Source organism: Sceloporus undulatus, chromosome 9 (assembly GCF_019175285.1).
Source record: "Sceloporus undulatus isolate JIND9_A2432 ecotype Alabama chromosome 9, SceUnd_v1.1, whole genome shotgun sequence".
Classification (NCBI taxonomy): Eukaryota; Metazoa; Chordata; class Lepidosauria; order Squamata; family Phrynosomatidae; genus Sceloporus; species Sceloporus undulatus.
Genome location: NC_056530.1, coordinates 34393194 through 34410919, shown reverse-complemented (window position 1 = coordinate 34410919; position 17726 = coordinate 34393194). Strand labels below are relative to the sequence as shown.

The following is a 17726-nucleotide window of genomic DNA, read 5'->3' as shown; positions in this document are numbered from 1 at the left end:
AGTGTAGGGATTTTAAGATAGGTGTGATAGAATCAAATTTAGAAGTCCCTGTAACCAATCTGGCTGCCATATTTTGGACCAGTTGCAGCTTCCGAACGTGGCATGAGGTTTGCCCCATGTAGAGCGCATTCCAGAAAATGAGATGAGAGGTTACCAGTGAATGTACAACCGTTTCTAGGTTTTCCCGTTCCAGGAAGGGGCGCAGCTGGCGTATCAGCTAAAGCTGATAACAGGAACTCCTGGCCGTCGCATCCACCTGAGATGACAGCTGAAGCGACAAGTCCAGGAGTATCCCCAAGCTACGAACACAGTCCTTTAGGTGAAGTGTGACCCTGTCCAGAACTGGAGAGCTTATCACCATTCCCGGATTAGGATTGCCTATAGCGAGTACCTCCGTTTTATTTGGATTCAGTTTAAGTCTATTTTCCCTCATCTAATCCATTACTGACCTCAAACAGTCATTCAGAGGGGAGATGCCATCCTTGGTCACGGAAGCAATCGGAGACATAGAGAAGCAGATTTGGGTGTCATCAATGTACTGATAACACCCACCCCATGTCTCCAGAGGATCTCACCCAGCGGCTTCATGTAAATGTTGGAAAGCATTGGCGACAGTATCGCGCCCTGAGGGACGGCCGATGTGAGCTCCCTCTTGGCCGAAAAACTGTCGCCAAATGACACCATCTGGAGTGGAGTGACCTCTCTAGGATTCTCTGGGTCCTCCAGGGCAACTCTGTGGTCAACGTCCGACAGACACTGACCATAGAGTTCCGCTGGAGGAACTACAAAGGCCTAGTGGAGTGACCTCTCTAGGAATAATCTCTAGGTCTTTCAGTTCAACTTTTAGTTCAAGTTGACCACAGAGTTGCATTGGAGGAGGACCTAGATATTCCTAGAGAGGACATATCAATCAAATCAGTGAATAATGAAACCCACAAATATCAAAGCAGCAAATATGGAGGGATGAGTGTATATGGATGAGAGAGAGAGCTGGACAGTGAAGAAAGTGCCTAAAAAGAACATTAACTCATTGGAGATGTGGTGCTGAGGGCAGCCCCTTCCTTCCTTCCTTCCTTCCTTCCTTCCTTCCTTCCTTCCATTCTTTCTTCATTCATTCCACCCTTCCTTCCTTTTCCTTCCTTCCTTCTTTCCTTCCTTCCTTCCATTCTTCCTTCCTTCATTCCACCCTTCCTTCCTTCCTTCCTTCTTTCCTTCCTTCCTTCCATTCTTCCTTCCTTCATTCCATCCTTCCTTCCTTCCTTTTCCTTCCTTCCTTCCCTCCTGGGCCCTGAGGGCGAGGGAGGCCGAGAGAGGGGCCCCCTGTCCCTTGGGGCCCTGGGAGCCCCGAGCGAGCTTCCCTGCCCAGGGGCAGTCTATCTCCACAGGGACAGAGTCCAAAGGCAGCCTGGCAGCCCTTTTGAGACTCCCTGAGCTGAAGGAGACCCTTCCTGGGCTTGGGCTGCTGCTTCCTGCTGAGAAGAAGATGCAGCCTTCCTTCGGTGGAGGAGGAGCGGAGGAGGCCCATGGCCCCGAGCTGCGCCCCGGAAAAGAAGCCGGACTCGGTCTCCCAGAAGCCTCGGCCCCGGTGGCCGAAGGAAGGAGGGGCTCTGGGAGCTGGGCTCCGTCGCCGCCGGGGACCCTTGAGTCGCCGAGCCTTCCCCTCCCCTCCCCTCCCTTCCCTTCCCTTCCCTTCCCTTCCGGAGGCGAAGGGCGGCGCTGCTGCTGGTGGCTCTCTGCCGGCGGGGCTCCCGGCGAGGGCTCCGGCGGCAGCCAGAGAGGGATGCTGCTGCTGCCCCGGCGGCGGCGGCAGAAGCAGCAGCAGCAGGAGGCGGAGGCGGAGGGCCGGGGAAAGAAGGGCGCCTGAAGGGAAGGGGCCCGAGTCCCGCCATGGAGGAGGCCTCCTTCTCCTCCTCCTCCGCCGGAGAGCCCCGCCAAGGCCCTCCGCCCCCGGCGCCTGCTGCGGCTGCTGCTCCGGGGCTGTCCTCGGTGGCCGAGCAGATCGTGGCCGCCGACCTGGCCTCCGCCGCCGCCGCCGTGGCCGCTCCCTCGGGGCCCGGGGCCTCCTCCTCGGGGTCGGGCTTCGTGCAGAGGCAGCTGGGCGCCATGCTGCAGCCGGCCATCAACAAGTTCTCGCTCCGCATGTTCGGAAGCCACAAGGCCGTCGAGATCGAGCAGCAGCGGGTCAAGTCCGCCGGGACCTGGATCATCCACCCCTACAGCGACTTCAGGTACCCCGGGGGAGCCAGGGCCCCAGACACGGCTCAGATCCTGAGGAGGGAGGGAGCGAGCTTTATTTCTGCTGCTCCAGAGAATAGGACCCAATGGAGCAAGGGATGCAAGCTGCAGGGAAAGAGGAGGAACCTCCTGAGAGTAAGGGCTACACAAGCGGAGTCTCCTTCCTTGAAGGAGGCTGGATGGCTATCTGTCAATGGGGATGCTCTGATTGAGAGTTCCTGCATGGCAGAATAAAGGGGTTGGACTGGAGGGCCCTCCTTGGGGTCTCTTCCAACTCTACGAATCAATGACTCTGTGACTGGAGATCAGGGTTTGATTCTAACTGTGACTGGCAACCCTGGGCCAGTCACACTCTCTCAGCCTCAGAAGATGGCAATGGCAAACCCCTCTCAAAAACAAACCTTGCCAAGAGGCACCCAAAAGCAACATGACTTGTCAACAGATTCCTAAAATGTATCCATAGATATTGCAATCAAAAGAGTGAGAGACAGCACAAAACCCCCAGAAACTCTAGTTCAGAATGGCCTCAATGTCCCGCTCTTGAAACCCTTGCCTCTAGAAAGAAGCATAATAGACATTGGGTTCTCAAAGCAAGCCATGGCTTACATTCACACACATCCAGAGAGGAAGAATTGGGACCATGCATGTACTTCCATAGACACCCGTTCTTTCCGGTGGCAGAGAAATCTCCAGGGCCCACAGAGTCAGGGTCTTTTGCTGCCTCTCTGTTCTATTGAGGCCAGACTTCTCCGCTTCTACACTCTTTGGATGGATCAGATGACAACTCCCTTCAGACGACAACCAGCGTTGTTGCCAAGGAACAGTGAGAGTCACACCGTTCATATCTCTCTCAAGGGCCAAGGTGTTTAGAAAGGCTGGCCGGAGGGGGGCTGGTGTGTCTCAGAAAAAGCAGTGTGGCAAAGCATGCACTTTCCCCAAGGTCTGATCCCCAGCCTCTCCAGGTATAGTGAGCTTTAGCCAGCATAGGTAAGGAATGCTGGGAGTTGCAGTCCGATAATTCCTGTCTGGCTGTGTGAAACCCACCCCTCAGTGAACAGGTAGTTCCAGACGATGGCCTGTTACAGACTGCCAAAATAAAGCTGTTTGGGGTCTCTTTGGAGGTATGCTGTTTAAATGATGCATGCATCCTAAGAATCGGGAAGCTGCACCAAAGCTGCCCTCCAGTGCTTAGGAATGGAGTGTGGCTTTGGTGTGACCTCCGGACTCTTAGGACCCATGCATCATTTAAATAGCATACCTCCAAAGAGACCCGAAGCAGCTTTATTTTGGCAGTCTGGAACAGATAGAATTAAAACATGCTGTGGCTGCACTTGAGGAAGAAAGGCTTTGACAGTCATGAAACTCGCCTATTTTCAAACTATGCACCTCACACTTGTTCCTTTCCTAGTTGTTATATCAGCAGAATTTGGCATGGATTTTTTGGCTCAGAACGTTTTGCGCACGTTTAACATCATTTAAAATCATTAGGAATTTACAGTCTCTTTTTTTATGTTTAAGCACACTGATTTTTTTTCAATATGGCTCTCCTTCATTTAGTCTCTCTGGTCATTTTCTGACTTTTCCTCTTCATTCACTCCCCTCCTTTGAGCCTTTCCTTTTATGGAAAGAATCGCTATATTATATAGAGCAACACAGTAATAGGACATTTTCCAAGTATCTAAATCACAAAAAGTCCCAATTTCTTCTATAGGCTTCAAAGTTATTAGGAAAAAACCACAGCTGTGTGTAAAGATCCTAAATGTAATAAAGAGGACTCTGGAGAGGCTGCTACCTAACCTGGCTGGAGCATGGTCATCCTTTGTTGCTGCAAAGCAGAACATTCAATCAAAGTCTACTGTGGGATGGCAGCATCAGTCCATGGCAGTGTACCTGTTTTGCGTGGCAAAAGTCACAAGTTCAGTCCTCAGGATTTTCCATTCCAAAAGGATTAGGCAGCAGCTGATTGGGAAGACTTACTCCTCTTTCTGCCCAAGAGCCAGATTTTGCAACAGAATGAATGGCCATCTTGTGTTGGCATAACAAATCTGGAGACATGTGCATGTTCTCATGGGTTTATTGCTCCTCTCTGTATCTCAAATAGCTGAAGGTTTTCACAGCCATTTCTAAACAATATGTGCTGCTTGCATCTCAGTGTGGATGGGGAACTCAATCTGTGTATGAGAGCACAGTGTGGTGTAGTGGTTTGAGCATTAGATTATAACTGCAGACCAGGGATTGAATCCCAACTCATCCATGTAAAGCCCGTTGGGTGACCTTGGGCAAGTCACACTCTCTCAGGCTCAAAAATGGTAATGCCAAATACCCTACAAATCAAAACCCCAACATAACCCATTATAGGTTCACCTTGGGGTTGCCATCAGTCTCAGAAACAACTTGAAGCCAGACAACAAAAATCATAGAATCATAGAATCGTAGAGTTGGAAGAGACCGCAAGGGCCATCCAGTCCAATCCCCTGCCATGCAGGAAATCACAATCAAAGCATCCCCGACAGATGGCCATCCAGCCTCTGTTTGAAGACCTCCAAGGAAGGAGACTCCACTACACTCCGAGGGAGTTTGCTTCACTGTCGAACAGCCCTTACTGTCAGGAAGTTCTTCCTAATGTTGAGCTGGAATCTCTTTTCCTGCAACTTGCATCCATTGCTCTGGGTCCTAGTCTCTGGAGCAGCAGAAAACAAGCTTGTTTCATCCTCAATATGACATCCCTTCAAATATTTAAACATAAAAATGAGCAACAAGCATATGTTAGCGGCAACTCACACACATAAAATCATAGAGTACAGAATCATAGAGTTGTGAGAGACCTCAAGGGCCATCAAGTCCAACACCTTGCCATCTAGGAATACACAGTCAAAGCACCCCAAGGGAGTGTGTTGCACTGTCAAACAGCCCTTACTGTCAGGAAGTTCTTCCCAGTGTATAGGTAGAATCTGCTTTCCTGTAGTTTGCATCCATTGCTCCAGTCCTATTCTCTGGAGCTGCAGAAAACAGATTTGCTCCATCTTCGATATGACATGTCTTTATATATTTAAACAGAACTATCATGTTGCTCCCTAACCTCTTCTCCAGGCTTAACATTCCCAGCTCCCTAAGTCTCTCCTCATAGGGCTTCATGGTTTCCAGACCTCTCACCATTTTGGTTGCCTTTCTCTGGACATGCTCCAGCTTATCAACATCTTTTTTTGAATTGTGGTGCCCAGAACTGGAAAGAGTATTCCAGATGAGATTTGGACAAAGTAAAAAAAAAACATGTTCCTGAAAATATCATACAAAAGCATTCTAGGAAGAATGTGTGTATTTATGGAAAATGCCTACAAAAGGCATGCGATAGGAGAAAAGTGTTAAGGAGATAAAAGTATACACATTTTTATGTTTGCAAATTCTGGAATAACTAAACTGAAGTTGAGAAACTAAGAGAAAGAGAAGTTGACAAATGGGTCTATCTATGTATACTGTAACAGGGCATGTTGTTCAGAAGACATTTTAACCAGAGGAACTTCCTATACATAGCAAATTCCTTAAATGCTCAATTCCTATCAGGCAGAACCCATATTATAACCAGAAAATGTCACAGAATTATGAGCAAGTTCTCTGGTTTTCAGGAGTAGGAGAGAAAGAGAGATAGAAAACAATAGCAGGTACATTTCTATACTGCTTATCAGTGCACTTAAGCACTCCCTAAGCAGTTCACGCTATAACCACTCCACAACACTGCCTCTTGGCCTAAATCAGTGTAGGGCATAAGGAAACATTCTCAAGAATGATGTGTGTCTCTTTGTAAGGGTGATGAGAAAGAGTGTGGGACAGCTCTGGTCCTACCCACTTTTGGTACTGGCCCTACCCACAACCTGTTCTAGCATTTCTGACATCTGACACAGGTCCCACCCAAAACCTCCCCCAATCCTTGCCCACTACTGCAACCAGCCCCTTCTTTCCACTTTTGGCCCCTTCCGCTGTTGGAAGATGGCCCTCAGTAAATTACTTCCCGCTTAGAAAAGGGTTGAGAGATCATTTTCTCCACCATAACAGAAAATGAAGCCTAATTGCTTGGCCTGACTCAGAATCCTTTGCTCCTCTGGCTCTGTATGCATCTGACTTTTCTTTTTCTTTAGGGCTTGAACATTGATCCCTGACAGATGGCATGTTATCCCGCCCTGGCTTTTGACCTTCTCTTTAGGTTCAAACGTAAAATACAATTAATCACATAAATACATAAATCGCGTAAATACGATTGATCACATAATGATCTTGAGTCAATAAACACACAGCTTTGCATTAATTCACTGAGCCCCACCTCACCCCAGAACAAACAAGCAAGCAGCAGATGGAGGGAGATGTAATTCACAGTGACAGTTCTCCTTAATAAATTATGGTGGGAATGGCAGACTTTCCCTTAGTTTTGTAACCTGCGGAGTGGTTCCCCCACCCCTTGAAGTGTAGGGTAATCCTGTTTCTTGGATTATCGGCCTTTTACAGACTGCCAAAATAAATCTGCTTTGGGTCTCTTTGGAGATACGCTATTTAAATGATGCATGGGGTCCTAAGAGTCCGGAGGTCGCGCTAAAGCCACACTCCGTTCCTAAGCACTGGAGGGCAGCTTTGGTGCAGCTTCCAGATTCTTAGGATGCATGCATCATTTAAACAGCATACCTCCAAAGAGACCCGAAGCAGCTTTATTTTGGCAGTCTGTAACAGGCCATCATCTGTTTTAAAAAATAATAATGTCCAATCCATGTGAATCCAGGAGACAACAGTTAATGTTATAAAAAAAGAAAGCGTAAACATTAGAGGCAACCCCGACCAAAGCACTGGGAGCACTTATCACTTTAGGCCTATAGTGTTCCATCCTAGAGAACACTGTTGGAAACATACATAGCACAAGTAAAGTCAGGATGCCTGTGAGCATGAGCAGAGTGAGATTGTCTCTCCAGTGACTAACCAGCCTTCACCAAACTCATACCCTTGGGATTTAGGATTACAATTTCCATCAACTATGTTGACTGGGGATGGTAGTAGTTGCAGTCCATCACCTGGGACTGGGTTGGGGCCATATTGCAATGGATCATAACAAAATCATAAAACATTTCTGAAAAGAGTAAAATGTGGGACAAATAATGCACTAAAGTTAATTTTTAAATGCTAGAAATAAAACTGATTTCTAAAAATATCACCCATACCTCAGCCATGGTTTTAAACTACACTTTGTGTTTGGATGTCATTTGAGATCAAAGTTTGGTAGTGACCAAAATAAAATCTCCAATCATGGTCTCCATCAAGTTTACCCTCACAACAACCCCGCAAGACTGGATAGGCACACATGTTTGTACAATTAGAATTTCCCATGTGTCAAACTGCCAATCAGCTATATATGGGCTGATGCCCTTGTCTGAGTGCGCCAAGAATTGGAAGCAAAGCATAAAAGAGGTGTCTTGCAGAGTAGTTTTCAAAATCTCTAGTCAACATAACCAATGCTAGGTAGTGGATTCTATGAGTTGCAGTTTTAAATCCCCCCCCCCCAAAATGATTTGCAGTGAGGAGGGCTGATTACCAGAAATAGAACACTCTCAATGGTGGCACCCTGTTTGTTTAACTTCCTTTCTGGAGTGGCTCAAAAATGTCATACTGTAATGTATGTGTCTGATTTTAAAAAACGTATTCATTCACATAGTGCCAAAGTAGACGACCTAGAAAGAGGAGTCCCTGGCCATTCCAGCCCCGATTGGGTCAGGACTGTGGAAACCACACGGCCTGCTTCCAAAGTAGGGTGCCACCGTGGTTCCACACCAGCAGCCAGCAGGAGGGGATTAAATGCACTCCTAAAAGGGCTAGCTCTTCGGTGTGGCTTCTGGCTGCTTTGGGGGCATGTGTCATCTAAATGCCAAATCCCCAAAGTGATTGAAAGTCACTTTATTTGGCTCGTCTGTTTTGGGCCAGAGACTAATAAAGAAAAGCCCTTGCACATCTTCTCGATGGCACAGAGGAGCTATGCACTCCTCCTGTCTTCCTCCTCTCCTGCCATCTAAGAATGAATCTTTATGGTAAGTACCAACCTCTCATTACACAGTTATAGCAGTGTGGTGCCATTTTAATTGCCATAGCTGCATCTTATGCAATTCTGGGTTTGTAGTTTGGTGAGGCACTAGCACTCTCCTGTTTGAGAATTTTAAATGCCAATTCCAGGATGCCATCAGATGTTACCATCACAGTTCAAGCTTGATCACAGTGCTGTAATTGTGCAGTGTCAACAGGTTGCATGACTTCTACAATTTTTATTATAACCTTTGTGGGTTTTAGAATGACAGAACAGAATCACAGAGTTGAGAAGAACCTAAAAGATTATGTCGTTCAGCCCCTTGTTGATGTAGGAAATTCATTTCTCTTGCCTCCTGGGTAATTGGGCCATTCAGTCTCTACTTGAGAACCTTCTAAGAAAGAATAACAGACTCCTTTCAAGGTAGTCTCTTATCACACATCTTATCAAGTTGGGAGGCAATTCCTAGCATATGGTCAAAATCTCCTTTCTTATTTTTTGAATCTCTCAGTCCAGGTCCTACCTTCTGGAGCAATTTTTAAAAATAATTCCAATAGGTATAAGGTGAATATCTCAAGGTGGCTTTCACAGGACCTCTTAACCATCTCTTCTCCAGACTAAATAATGGCCGGAATCCTGTTGGTATCTAGGCGTAAGTTCCCCTACCGAAGCGGATGGACGTTTTTGTCTGATGTGGAAGAACATCACTCAGCTCCAGGTTCCAGAAGTGGAGTTGCGCATGTGGCGCCATTGTGCATGGGTGCACATGGTCCAGGGGTTGCGTTGCACATGGTGCATGGGTGCGCATGCATAAGGGGTGTGCAGTGCGCATGGGTGTGCATGCACATGGGATGGTACATTCAGTTTCATTTTAAGTGCCTTGGTTCAAGCTGCACCATGTTGCAGTTCAAGAGAAGGGTGGTACTGCATAATGAATGCATAACTCTGCATGCAGAGATTAAGGGCTCGTCCAGACTGGCAAGGAGGACCTATTCAACCAGATGTATTTAATGTCACTAGACTGTTGCTTCCCATTTCCACATCTGCACGCTCTTTAAAAAAATTAAAATGTATGGTTTTATTAATTATTGAAATGAACAAAATCACCCCGTACAGCCACCCACCCCACATATACACAAGAGACTCTTCTGGCACCTTAAACGAACAATCTAATTCTCCACCTCCTCTCTCCTCTGCAAAAGAGTTTGCAAAACAAGGAAGGGCAGGGGGGGGGCATTATTTTCCCCACCCTCTTCCCTCTATCCTCTGCTCTTGGGGTGCAGGTACGTGGTAAAACAATAAAAATCAGGGAAGGAGGGGAGAAATCTTGAAACCCTTGCAATTACCAAGCATCCTCTGGATCTTGGAAACAGAAGTGGTAATTACAGGAGTAACAACTATGATCCCAATACATTTGGCCAGTCGATGAGCTCTTACGCTATGCATCTTGGTGTAGGATCTCAGCCACAGGACTCCAGGTTGTCTCCTCAGGTGCATATGGGGTTATTTTAGCTCGTTGGGATTTTTTTTTACCCTATTTTGTTGGGATTGGTTTACATGTTTGATTATATCATACCTCATCAGCTGGCTTTTTGTTTGCATCTATATCTTTATCAGGTTTTGTGTGAATTGCTACATTTTTAAATCACTGCTAATATTTTTAGTATTGTGGTTTTGTTCTAAAATAATTGCACACATGCCTAACAGCAAGCTTCTTAAACTAGCTGATGTGGGGGGCCAAGTAGGTTTAACTATCCCCCCCCCAATGTGCGAAGGATCCCACCATAGTGTGCCCATTGAGTACAACTCCAGGAGTGTCACCACGGACAAGCAGCAATCCAGGGACCACTACTGAGTAGTACTGACCTAGGCTACACCTGCACTGCAGAAAAATGTAGTTTCACATAGGGTTGCCATAATTGTCAACCTCCAAACCGGGACAAATGTAGGACAACATTTAGCCCAAATGTAGACATATTTTTAAAATGGAGCACATGCGAAAAATTTCCATAATTTAAAAAAGCATAATATAAACACTGTTTTTAGGCATGCTCAAAAGGAGGACATTTTGGCATATTCCTCGACAGATGGCAGAAATGTACTCCCTTCCTGGCCAAACACCCCCCACACACACACACAACTCATTTATCCAAAAAACACAGGACAGCACATTTGGGCATTTAACATGGCTTTATTTAACATGGCTTTTGCGCATATTTCAGAGGCTTATTGCAAACCAAACCCTTTGAGTTTAACACTTAACATGGGTTAACATGGCTTAGCATATTGAACATGCAAGATGTTTAACAAGAAGTGGATTGGACCTCAGTTTCAGGTTTCTTGCACCAACTGTACTTCCCAGAAGTGTGTACTTGGCAAGGGACTTTGGTTTTTCTTCACTGCTCATTAATGTAAAACTCAGAGCAACTTACATTGGCCATGCCTCAGAGAGTATCATATCATCATCATCACCACCATCACATTGTCAAAACAAGGCCGACTTGTTAGCATTAAAAGCACCAAAAATACACAAAAAAACACATTTGGAAAGCATAATACTGTCCGGCTTTAGAAAGAGTGGGCGCATGCCTAGGAAGCTGACTGATATCAATACATCATCATCACATCATCACTATCATTGTCAAAGCAAGGCAGACCTGTTAGCATAAAGCACAAAAAACACACTTGGGAAAGTCACACCTCACGGCTCAGAAACAGTGGACGCATGCCTCAGAAGCTGAATGAAAATATCGCCATCTCATCATCATCACACATCATCATGTCCAAAACAAGGCAGACTTGATATTTTAATAATAAAAATGATAACCCCCCCCCCAAAAAAACCAAGGCAAGGTTGTAATTTTTAATAAAAAATTAATTTAAAAACAAACAAAAACCAAGCAGACTTGTATATTTTAATAATAAAAATTAATAAAAAAACAATTCTCAAGAAGAAAAAAAGAAGGCAACATTAACAGTTTCAAATATAAGAAATTTTTTATTATTTAGGAATAGAGGTATATTGTAATCTGAATATATATTAAGTGGAAATGTAATAATATGATAAAACAAACCAAAAGATAGAAAGCGGCGAGTCATTTTTAAAGTAATATGTAACTTTATGTGTAGATAGATCTTTGATTTGTTTTGTTTAACTTTGTTAACCTGTATGTCAAAATAACAAAAAAATTATATAATCCCATACTACCATGGTTTAATACAATGGCATTCTGGATTGTAGTTTGTTGTGTCACCAAGGTCTACAGATCCCAGAATTTCAGAGCAATGAGCTCTGTCAGTAACCATGGTGTCAAACTGCATTATTTCTGCAGTGTAGATGCAGCCTAGAGAACCCATTTAAAGGTCTCATAAAATATGCATCTATAAAAACGTTGTCACATCAGGATTGGCTAAATATGCATCCTTGAATAAATGAACAAATCAAACAAATACTACAAAAGCAGAGGGCTGCCTGCGTGGGCCAAAAAGCTTGTGTTTCCCCTGACCTTGTTTCGTCTTGTTTGGACCATGCAGGCCAAACCCTGGGACCAGGATCAGGGTATATCCTGGCATGCTGGACACCAATCCAGTGAATCTGGCCTGATCCAGGATAAACAGCTCTTAACATAAGTCAGTTGACCCCTGGTTGCCATGAAGTTTCCTGGAAATTCCCTAGCAAACCCTGGCTGTTTAAATGGGTCCGCACACTCTTAACCTTTCGTGCACCATCACTCTTAGTGCATGACAGTGCAGAAAGGTATGGAATGCATGCTGGTAGCAGGTCCCAAGGCGGCGTGGTAAACACCTGTCTGTCCCTTCGTTGGCCCAGAGACTGACATAAATGAGCCCCAGGCCAGAATAACACAGGCTCAGTTATTCCTGGCCCATCTGCTCAGGGCCATACTCTGTTTTAGTCAAAGGAAATGAAACCCTGAAAGGAAAGCATAGGCCATTTGGTCCTTTCAAATGTGTTCATCTATATCTCCCATCACTCCTCACCATGGGTGACACTGGTTAGGGCTCGTAGGATTTGTAAGCAGAACACACAGTGGGAGTAGGTTTCCGACTGCTGCTATAGTGCTACCTCTAAAGTAGAACAGTGAATTAGACAATACATTTTGACGAATCCTCAACATAAATTCTGGTATGCCATTTCTTCAGGTCCTCAATATTGGACACCTGTATGACAGGCAGATATGCATGGTTCTCTCCTTTCTGGGACTAATTTTGCCTATTGAATGTAACTGGTGCAAATGGGGGAAGATATTTTTCCAGATGATTTTAAATAGTTGACCACAAATTTCTCCTGCTTGGGAAGAACCTGTGCAAAAGGAAGCTGATATAAAAGTGAACATTAAGGACAATGTGATTTTCTACCTGTTTTTCCTCCCACAATGGCTTTTCCTCAGATGTATGCCTCAGAAACCAGACTTACAAATGGAATCCTCATGTGACCGGTCAAAGAAAAAAAGCAGGTAATGCACTGAAGAATTATGTGCTGTGACAAACAGAGTCTTTTTCTATTTGACAGGTGTGCAAAAAAAAAGGTTATATTATCTGTTTTTCATCCTCCGGTTTTCACATTCCCCCTTGCTTTTTTGCAGGTTACTGGGACTTGATCATGTTGCTGCTTATGGTGGGAAATTTGATCATCTTACCAGTAGGCACACCTTTTTCAAGGATGAGAACACACCACCCGGATTGTCTTCAATGTCCTCTCTGACACCTTCTTCCTGGCTGACTTGGTCCTGAATTTCCGTACAGGTATTGTGGTTGAAGACAACACTGAAATCATCTTGGATCCACACACCATCAGATGAAGTACCTTAAGAGCTGGTTCTGGTTGACTTTGTTTCCTCCATCCCTGTTGACAATCTTCCTGATTGTAGACCTGGAGACTCAGGTAGATTCTATGTCTATAAAAGGGCACGGGCACTAGTATTGTCCGATTCACAAAGCCCTCAGCCTGTTACGCCTCCTTCGACTCTCCCGCTCATCCGTTACATCCACCAGTGGAGGAGGTGGGTCAAGACTTACAATATACAAGTTCTAGAGCCAGACAGATCCTGGAAAGTTATCTTTTTTAAAAAAGCTATTTCACAAGTATAGGTTACAAGGCGATACAACAGGCCAAAATAAAGCTGCTTCGAGTCACTTTGCAAATATGCTGTTTCAATGATACATGCGTCCTAAGAGTCCAGAAGCCGCACCAAAGCCACACTCCAGTCCTAAGGACTGGAGTGCAGCTTGGGGCGGCTTCCAGACTCTTAGGACACTGCATCATTGAAACACCATACCTCCAAAGTGACCTGAAGCAGCTTTATTTTGGCCTGTCTGTATAGGGCCAAGTTTCCAACCCAAGGCAGCTACAAGATTTATAAAATTTAAAAGTAACTATTTGTTTTCTCTATTTTCAGAAGTAACATTTTAATAATTTTTTTAGAAAATCTAAAAATTACAAACTATTGCGATGGCACAAAGCACACTCTCTTCCCACTCACTTTGTCATACCTCAACACACCTAACATGAGTCAGTACTCGAACACATGAGTTAGTTACTGAACCATGTGCCATTCCTCCTCCACAAAACTTTTTCAGTTGTAAGATTCCCTGCTGCTAGAATGGCTACTGGGCATTCTGGGACTTATGGTCCAAATGAAGTAAACTTTCCAAAATCTACTCATCCATTAGTGAAGCCGGATCCGTAGCTATAAAAGTGCAGGTTGAATATTGCCTTATCCAAAAGGTTTGGAACCAGAAATTTAGGATTCAGAGTTTTTTTGGATTTTAGAACATTGCATATACAAATGAAATAGCTTGGAAAAGGGATCAAAGTCTAAACATAAATTCATATTTTTCATGAACATCTGACCTACACATATACACCTATACCTACAATAAATGTATGTTGTGTGCCTTCAAGTTGTTTCTGACTTACATCAACCCTATCCTGGTCTTTCTTGCCAAGGTCATCCAGTGGGTTTCAAGAGCGGAAGGAATCAAACCCTGGTCCCCAGAGACATAGTCCAATACTCAAACCAACAACCACACTGGCTCTCCACAGAATGATAGAATCATAGCGTTGGAAGAGACGGCAAGGGCCATCCAGTCCAACACCCTGCCATGCAGGAAATCACAATCAAAGCACCCGACAGATGGCCATCCGGCCTCTGCTTAAAGACTCTAAGGAGGGAGACTCCACCACTTTCCAAGGGAGTGTGTTCCACTGTCGAACAGCCCTTACTGTCAGAAAGTTCCTCTTCATGTTGAGGTGGAATCTCTTTCCGGTAGCTTGCATCCATTGTTCCGGGTCCATATCTCTGGAGCAGCAGAAAATAAGTGCTCCAGCCTCAATATGACAGCCCTTCAAATATTAAACAGGACTATCATATCACATCATCTAACCTCTCTTCTCCAGGCTAAACCTACCCAGCTCACATAAGCATGGTTTCCAGACCCTTCACCATTTTTAGTCGCCCTCCTTTGGACTGCTCTAGCCTGTAACATTCTTTTGAATTGTGGTGCCAGAATGGGCACAGTATCCAGGTGAGGCCTGACCAAAGCAGAATAGAGTGGACATTACATCCCTCGATCTATACACTATACTTCTATGATGACCAGAATTCATTGGCCTTTTAGCTGCTGCATCATACTGTTGACTCATGTTCAACTTGTGGTCTTCTAGGAATCCTAGATCCCTTTCATGCATATACACATAGCTTGGAGGTAATTTTACACACAACATTTTTAATAATTTCATGCATTAAACAAAGCTTATGCACACTGAAGCATCAGAGAGTAAAGGTGCTACTATCTCAGACATACATGTGGACAATTCTAGATTAATTGCCTGTCAACCTATGGCAGCTCCATGAATTTTGTAGGGATTTTTCTGATAAGGGTTACAAAGAGCATCCCAGTCAGGAGGCATGACTGTTAGTTTGGAAAGTTATTAACTTGGAAGACTATTAATTGATAACAGCAATTTTAACAACAACTACATGGACATGAGGATATTTGTGTGTCTCATCCCAGGTGCCATTTACCCCCCTAACCACCTCATTTTTTCATCCCATTGGTCCAGATTTTCCACATGACTTATGACCTGGCCAGTGCTGTGGTACGGATCTTCAACCTCATCGGGATGATGCTTCTACTGTGCCACTGGGATGGGTGCTTGCAGTTCCTAGTCCCCATGTTGCAGGACTTCCCCGAGGACTGTTGGGTCACCATCAACCACATGGTGGTAAGTGTCCTGCTGTCTTCCACCAATGGAAGACTGGGGATGTAATAATTCTGAAGGAAACAGAGTCCCTGAAAGAGTGCCAGCCCAAGACATTTTGAGATGAAGCAACAGACCTGAGAGAAATCATAAGATAGGCCTCATTCCCACTACATTTTAAACCGGTTTGCAAATCAGTTTGAAGCTGTTTAAATGACCCTGGTTCACACTTGAACCGAATTGCTGAAGCAATTTGGAGAGGGGAGGCATGCACTCTAGACCCATTTAACCTGCGTCTTTTTGATGCTGATTCTTTCCGCATCTTTTTGGATAAATTGATTCCCTGCAAGTGTGAAACAAATGCGGATTGAACAAGATGGGAATCAGAATTGATGTACTATGACATCATAAGGGGTTGCCAGGTGGGGAAGCGGAAATTAACAACTTGTGTCTGCCCACCCTTCGACCCTCCCTCTCTCTCTTGGCCCAGCACTGGAAGTACGTAAATGCAATTGCAGTGATGGACAGAAAAAAATCCCACTGAAAACACTTCAAATTGAACCAATTTATTTGCCAATGTGAACTTTAACTGGGTTATTTTGAGAGACTCCAGCAGGAAACGGTTTAAATTGAATCGATTCATTCATCAATGTAAACCACAAGTGGGTTATTTTATTTTGTTTTACAGCGAGAAAATGCGATCAGGGCAAATGTAGTGTGAACCACGCTCCACTGCCAAACCGATCCATCGATTCGGATTGCAAAGCGATTTATTTGTAAGTGGGAATGAGGCCATAATGTCAGCTCCATTCTATGTACAGAAGGTTATTGGAATGGTGCTAAAATTTTACTTCAGCACTGGCAAAGTGATAGTTTTATCCACTACACTACAAGGCAGCAAACTAGTTTTATAAGTACACAGTCAGTGATGTTCCTTCCCAAGGTGCATGAGGCAGCCTCAATGAGCCTTATAGCAAAGCAAACCCTGTAGGCTGTATCTATACCATATAGTTATGGCAGTTTGGTACCACTTTAACGGTCACAACACCTTCTTATGGAATCCTGGGATTTGTAGCTTGGTGAGAGACATAGCTCGGCAAGCTATAGATCCCACTGTAGGCATTTCCACCATCCACCCTCTTTCTGTTACTACCAGACGCCAACTCAACGCAGCCCACATCTCACACATTCCAAAACCTATCGTTCCCAAAACTATCCTAGCCAGCTGCACATATCCCATCCCCCCTATGCCAAAATAACCAAAAATAATCTCCAGTGTTAGTATGTAGAGAGATCTTGTAGCACCTTTGGCAGCATGTGCTTTCGTAGCCTACGGTCTGCTTCCTCAGATCCATTTCATAGACTACAATCTGTTTCCTCAGATAAAGAAGACTGTAGTCTACGAAAGCTCATGCTGCCAACATCTTTTCTTCGGTTAGTCTCAAAGGTGCTACAAGATCTCTCTACATACTGATTCTACAGACTAACATGGTTATACCTTTGAATCTCCAGTGTTGTTACCCAATTTGATAAATTTAATTTTATGTAAACTTCCTGTATTTTTATGAAACCTTTTTATTTTATACAGGTTTAAGTTATATAAGTTATAAATGATAGCCTTTAGGGCTGAAGGGTAGGTTATAAATACCACAATAAATAAAGAAATGTAATCTTTCTATTTTATATGATTTTAAGTTATAACATGTCTTGCCAGGTCTGTTGGCTGTAAATAAAGATTGATTGATTGATTGATTGATTGATTGACTGACTGACTGACTGACTAGCAGGACTAGCAGCAGTTGTGGGGAATTGCAGTGAAGCATATTCCAGCTGAGCATTAGGAGGACACATCTTTCTAACACAGTTGAGCAGTGGAATTGCCCACTTAGGAGGTAGGCTCTCCTTTGCTGGAAGTATAGTAACAGGACAGCTGTGTGTCAGAGAAACTGTAGCTGCAAAATTCTTGCACTGAGTAGTGGGTGGACTGAATCAGAAGTAAACATACTTTAAGATTGCAGTAACAGAGCTTTGTAAAGTTACTATTTTTGGATGACATCTCCTAGAATTCCTCCAGTTAGCACTGTGTTAATGGGGGATTCTGGGAGTTGCACTCCAAAAAGTAACTCTTTCAAGCTCTGGTTTATCAAATTATGTACAGATGGAGGAAATAATAGAATCATAGAGTTGGAAGAGACCACAGGGGCCATCCAGTCCAAC

At 44.4% G+C, this 17726-nt stretch overlaps 1 protein-coding gene across 1 annotated transcript in view; it reads left to right on the top strand.

Annotated features, from left to right (window-relative positions):
- The first annotated feature begins 1701 nt into the window (after nt 1–1701).
- HCN3 (hyperpolarization activated cyclic nucleotide gated potassium channel 3) overlaps nt 1702–17726 on the top strand; it is a 29816-nt gene continuing 13791 nt past the window's right edge. Inside the window, 9 exon segments of the mRNA XM_042440774.1 lie at nt 1702–2232; nt 12894–12951; nt 12954–12983; nt 12986–13099; nt 13102–13125; nt 13128–13158; nt 13160–13278; nt 13281–13312; nt 15372–15533. Coding sequence (XP_042296708.1) covers nt 1888–2232; nt 12894–12951; nt 12954–12983; nt 12986–13099; nt 13102–13125; nt 13128–13158; nt 13160–13278; nt 13281–13312; nt 15372–15533 — 915 coding nt within the window. The 5' untranslated portion in view covers nt 1702–1887.